The sequence below is a fragment of the Seriola lalandi genome, unplaced genomic scaffold, assembly GCF_002814215.2.
Source record: "Seriola lalandi dorsalis isolate HSWRI2012SDOR001 ecotype SW California unplaced genomic scaffold, Sedor1 jcf7180002054965, whole genome shotgun sequence".
Taxonomy (NCBI): Eukaryota; Metazoa; Chordata; class Actinopteri; order Carangiformes; family Carangidae; genus Seriola; species Seriola lalandi.
The window spans coordinates 538,075-543,904 of NW_019525516.1; the positions used below are offsets into that span (position 1 = coordinate 538,075).

Sequence of the window (5,830 nt, forward strand, 5' to 3'; positions counted from 1 at the left end):
TTCACAACATTTTAAATCTAGCTCCACCTGCGCTCAAGTGCATTTACAGATAGTCACTCCATCCTCTGCCCGTTCCCCAAATACTCCTTCAGTTTCCTTCCCCAACCCCAAATCCTCTGGTCCTGGTTTTCCAGCGGCAGGTCCGCACAACATCCGTCTACTGTCTCTACCACCGAAACGTGTGACCGTCATAGGAGCTGGCTACAATAATACTGGATTTCTACACTTGCCAAGTCGACAAATACAGTAGTGCTACAATATTAAGAAGGAAAATAATTCCTTACACGTGGAGCTTGTCACAGCTCTCGAGGCCGAAACACATTGAGAGTGAACTGAATGTTGTCGCGCTTATTTATTACTTTAATTATACTTGTTTGGTGTTTTTGTGGCATTTCAAAACAACCTTGAAAATGATTTTCTGAAGGCAGTGAGATGAAGGAAGATCTGTTCCTTTCACATTAAGCCAAGCCTGATTGTAAACAACAGGCTGCTGCTACAGTTTTTCTTCATCCTTTTAATCCTCCTGAAATCTACCGACAACCGTCTCCATCTGCTGCTGTGAACACAGACGCGCTGACGTTTGACACGTGACTTTTGGCAGTGGCGGCACACGATTCATATCAGCTGAGAAAAAACAAAAAACAAACACAGGAGTAAAATTCAGACCTCCGCTGAGCTGGTCCCTTTAAAGTGAAACTCTTCAGTACTTCGGTTAAATCGATTCAGATTCGCTCAAAATGCATTTCGGCCTCAAACTCATCTGCTTCCTCAGCAACTCGACTCTTCAAAGACACTTTTTCTCTAAACCACTGATTTCCCAACTAAAATATATCCCCTACAGGTCAAAGTAAAAAATGCTAGCACCGAGCCCCGAACCACTAAAACTTTCCAACCCCTCAACTAAAAAAAACATTCAACCCAGACGACGAAACCGCGGCCTTCAAAAGAAAACATTCAAACATTTACATTCAAAGCTTCATTTCTGACCCTGTCCTTTATCCTCAAAACCTTCACCTTCCCATAACCGAGCCACTTCAGGCTGACCCACGACGTACGCTAAGCTCCGATCCCTCTCTTCCTCAGACCTGGTCCCAAACCCTCACACCCTGAAAACATAAATTAAATCCACGTCTCCTCCGCCGGGCTCCGCTCCACGCCGAGACCTTTTCCAGCCCTGCAGCCTGGAGCGCTGCTCTAGGAGCTGATGATCTGACCTGACCAGGTCTCGTGCTTGGTGCCTGGATTGAGGTGGGTGATCACCACCTCCACGGCCTGGATCTTCTGGTTCTTGGGAGGGATGGGGCACACCTTGTATGTGACTTCGTCCCCTTCCATAGGCACGTACTCTCCATCAATGCTGTCGAAGAAGCAGAAAACGACGTTACAAGCTCAGCACGACATTTCGTTCACAGGCAGTGACATGAAGTCTGAGCTGGCACCGTCTCCGTCTACATTGAATTGTCTTTTTTGTGACCTGATGAAACCTTCCAGGCACCGAGAACTGATTTAATCGACGTGATACAATGACAAACGAGCAAATAATGATGTTTCTTCAGCATTTTTCCATCACTAATCTCCATTTCCACACAGCTCACACGTCTTCCTGCTCCTGAACAAGTACTCCAACAATTTAGCATTGCACTTCCATTAAGCTGCTAGAGACAGATTTAAAAATCAATGATCAAAATCGATGCAGCAGATATGTCCGGGCTTTTAGTCTCTAGTATGGGTCCAGCTCCAGAAAACCGGCACTTCCCATAAAAGCAGCTTCATTGCATTTTTAATTAGATCACGACTGGTCACAGCACATGTTCGGTTTTCTTTTTATAAATGTGTTGTCTCCAAGACCAAGCTGAGATAACCCCACGATGACACCACTATGACATAATCAGGGGTCGTGTTTTCAGACTTCGAGAAGAAACTGAGACTTTTAGAAACGACGACACACACACACACACACACCAAAGTAATTGTTCATTAATCTAAATATTGATATTGATTTGAAGTCATACCATCCATCCCTACTTGATTTGTTTAAAACTGTAGCTGGAAAATCAAATTCCTCCAATAATAGTTGTTGTTGTTTCATTTTATAAGCTCATGAAAATGATAAACAATAATAATAAAAAGGTTCTGATGGATGTTTGTCAGTTATCATCATATCATATCATATCACCTAATCAGCAGGTCAACTTCCAAAAAACCCTTTGCCAGTAAATAATTCACCCGTTGGCTCAATGGCTGCTGGGTGAGGTCACTCACTCAGAGATGTGGACAAAGATGTCCTCGCCTCCGTGAGAAGGACGTATGAATCCGTGACCCTGAGACCTGGAGAAGTTTTTACACACCCCTTTAAACACTGGACCTGATTTGGCTCGCACTGTCCTGCAGAGAAAGAGAGACATAGAGAGAGGGAGAGGGAGGGAGGGAGAGAGAAAGGGACAGTGCATCATAAATCATGACCTCATTAGCGGCGTTATTTTTGTGTAATTATTCAGCCTGTACGCTCCTACTCACGCTGAGTATGTCCGGGTGCGTTTGGTTGGCAGTGGGCTGGGCAGCTCTCCAGGCTGCGGCGGTTTCCTCTCCCTCTCCCAAACCCGGCTGCCCTCCCTCAGGAAGGGGAAGGAGAGCTGCAGGGGGGTGCGCGGGGAGGTGAGTGGCAGTGGGGAGTCCGCCGGCGAGGAGGGGTCCGGGTCTGACATCTTGACTTGTTTCACGTAGAGTGTTTTTTCTTTTTTCTTTTCTGTTTTGGGTTTCCTCCAATGGCACACAAGGAAGAACAGGAAGGAGGGTTACACCTCCTGCATGGCAAGTGTGTGTGTGTGTGTGTGTGTGTGTGTGTGTGTGTGTGTGTGTGTGTGTGAGAGAGAGAGGGAGGGGAGATGCTCAGAGAGGAGGTTGTACAGTGAAGGAGTGGAGCGATGACACCCTGAAATAAAGGAGCGAGAGAGGTGGATACAGACAGAGAGAAATTAAAGGTCCCATATTCTTCTATTCTTCTTCTGTGTTTTATTTGCAGTGTTGATCCCTGAGAAAATATATTTGTATAGAAATAACGTATAAAAAGGATGAATCTGCCTCCCGTTTTAGAAAGACACACTGAGTTAGCCATCAACTTTTTGACCAGTGAAAACCAAGTATCTCCAAATTTGGTGATGTTGAAATTTTCAGATAAACAAGGATTAAATGTTCCCAAATAAACCATCAAAAAGCCCGTTGGGTTGTTTAAAAAAAAAAAAATGAATTGTGAAAAAGCTGAAGCGACACTTTTGTGCTGAATCATCCTCACATCAACTCCGTGTCATTTATTGGGAATATTTATGAGAAGGGCGGATAAGAAATTATTGCCCAATACAGATAAACTGGCTGACATACACGCTTCATCAAAACACGACTCGTCTTCTGGCTGCATTGCATTCTGGTCTTTTAAAAAGCTCCTTTTCTGATATATTGAATACAGCATTCAGAAGAAAATCCTGCCCGAGTGCATATTGTGTGTTGTGCCTCGTATATATTTGATTTGTCCATTTATCAATGTTGAATGTTGGTGCAGGATGGTGGGTGTGGAGAGAAGCCAGCAAAAGTTTGGCGACAGTCGTCATATAAAACCGTAAGCTACTGTAAAGAAAACCAATCAATAAATAACATAGCAGACCCAGATGTTGGGCTGCTCTGATCTTTTATTTACCGTCGTTAAAGCTGATCGCAGCTGTGACAAAAATGAGAATTACAAAGCAATTTGATTTCCAAGTCTCCAGACTCTGATCTCGCCGGCTTTGAAAAATGTCCCAAGATGATGTAAATAACAATCCTGCCGCGGAGAGGCCTCGGATCGCCTCATCACACTTTGTTGATATTAAAATCCATTACGAATCGCTCTTCATCCACTGCACTCAAAGCAAGACGCTGCTCTCTGAAGCTTTTCAGTCTTTTTTTGGGACGAATGAGCTGCGTCTCTGCGCCTCGACACAGACCCAATTATCTCGTCGTAACTGGGACTTCAGACGTATCGTCGTCGTCATGACACTCACTACAAGTACGGAGGGCTGCGGGGCATCGTTCTGCAGAGGTTAGACGCCCGCACTGAAACCTGGTTGGATGCTTTATCGGGGTTATCGTCAGCAGCCGCCTCCCAGTGAACGTTAGTGTTGACGCCTGCAGGCTGAATGTTTGACACACACTGATGAGACGAGTGTGTGTCAGAGCGAATCCCACAGGCTCCTCTCAATATCACACTCCGCCTCTCTCTCTGTCTCTGTGTCAGTCTAAATATAGTAGTGTGTGTGTGTGTGTGTGTGTGTGTGTGTGTGTGTGTGTGTCATGGGCGGCTAAAGACAAGTCATAACCTACATATACTCTTCAAGTTTTAATCCTGCAATAACAACTTTTCCTACATTTGGAGAGTTTAGCGTCAACACTGTGATGACGCCCCGTGGTACTGTTTCCAAAATGCGGCGCTACCGTCTCCCTAGTGTCTCCTCATTGGTCCAGCCTCCTCCTGCTGGGCGCCAATGATTCTCACTGGATGCAACTGTCAGCTGATGAATAACATCCTTTAGCAAGATTTATCGACTTCCACTGTCCTGATTTGAGTCGAGCAGTGAGGTTTAGGTTTGCGTCTATCCGTATGTCCAAATATTACAAGGGTGCAAAGGTCCCAGCAACATCATCATTATCATAGTCATCATCATCCTCATCATCCTCATCATCCTCATCATCATCATCCTCATCATAGGAGTGGCTTTAATCTGTCTGGTTCATAAGCTCATTTAGAGAGCAGATACTGCAAATGGCTGATGACTGAGGCTTTTATCCTCCTGGAATCATGTAGATGCAACGATCCTGATCAACACACACACACACACACACACACACACACACACACACACACACACACACACACACACACACACATCTGTCGTCACGGTGGCACCGATAACCACGACTGATGGATGACAAGGCATAAATAGCCCGTGTAGCCTTAAATTATTCAGCAACTTGACTGGTGGAGCTCCTCTTTCATTAGCCCCCTCATTATGGGGCCCGAGAGCGAAGCCGGCAAATGGACTTATTTAATGAGTCTGCAGTGCTTTCTGTGTCGGATGAGCTGGTGAAACGTTCAATCAGGAGGGTGTCAGGCTGCCATGAAAAGAGAGGCCTGATCTGAGAGTGGACTGAGGAGGAGGAAGGAAGAGAGCGAGAGAAAAAGACAGACAAAAGGCCAAAAGCACCTCCCTAAATGTGAAACAGGGGCACTGTGGCTGTCTGTACTCCCTGTGCATCAGCATGGGAGACACGTCAACTCTCTCACACACACACACACACACACACACACACACACACACACACACACACACACACACACACACACTAGGCTCTGTGTTTAAACTTTAAATCAGCCTTTCTTGGAGACGAACAGTGTGTTTTATGGTATAAATCAGTTTGAATGTGAGCCTGGCTGAGCCTAAATAATTCATTACAAAATAAAAGCCCTTCAGGCGGGTTGTTTCCAGAACATTCTCACACTGTGGAGGCTTGAGACAAGAGGGCGAGAGGATGCTCGACTGATGCCCCCCCCCCCCAAAAAAAAAGAAAAGTGACACCAAAACGCGTCTGTGCTTTAAAAAATAAAAACCAAAAACAAACGCCGCCACGTTTAAAAAAGATGAAGAAGACTCCGGTGGTAAATCTTTGCTGCTGCACGGCGGGTTTTTATCAATACAACACAATACTGGGCTTAATCCGACGCCGTCTGCGTGACACGGAGAATAAAAGGCTTGATGTGGAAAAAAACCACGCTACAAATCGTCCATAAATCACCGCCCCC

General features: G+C 45.4%; 1 protein-coding gene across 1 annotated transcript in view; it reads right to left on the minus strand.

Annotated features, from left to right (window-relative positions):
• Window positions 1–5,797, minus strand: part of csdc2a (cold shock domain containing C2, RNA binding a) — a 6,932-nt gene extending 1,135 nt beyond the window's left edge. The window contains exons 1-3 of the mRNA XM_023395590.2: window positions 2,518–5,797; window positions 2,263–2,385; window positions 1–1,357 (exon numbers count right to left, since the gene is read on the minus strand). The exon at window positions 1–1,357 is cut by the window's left edge and continues 1,135 nt beyond it. Of these exons, the coding sequence (XP_023251358.1) occupies window positions 1,195–1,357; window positions 2,263–2,385; window positions 2,518–2,705 (474 nt within the window). The 5' untranslated portion in view covers window positions 2,706–5,797 and the 3' untranslated portion in view covers window positions 1–1,194. The remainder of the gene's footprint in view (window positions 1,358–2,262; window positions 2,386–2,517) is intronic.
• Between the last annotated feature and the right edge of the window lie 33 nt (window positions 5,798–5,830).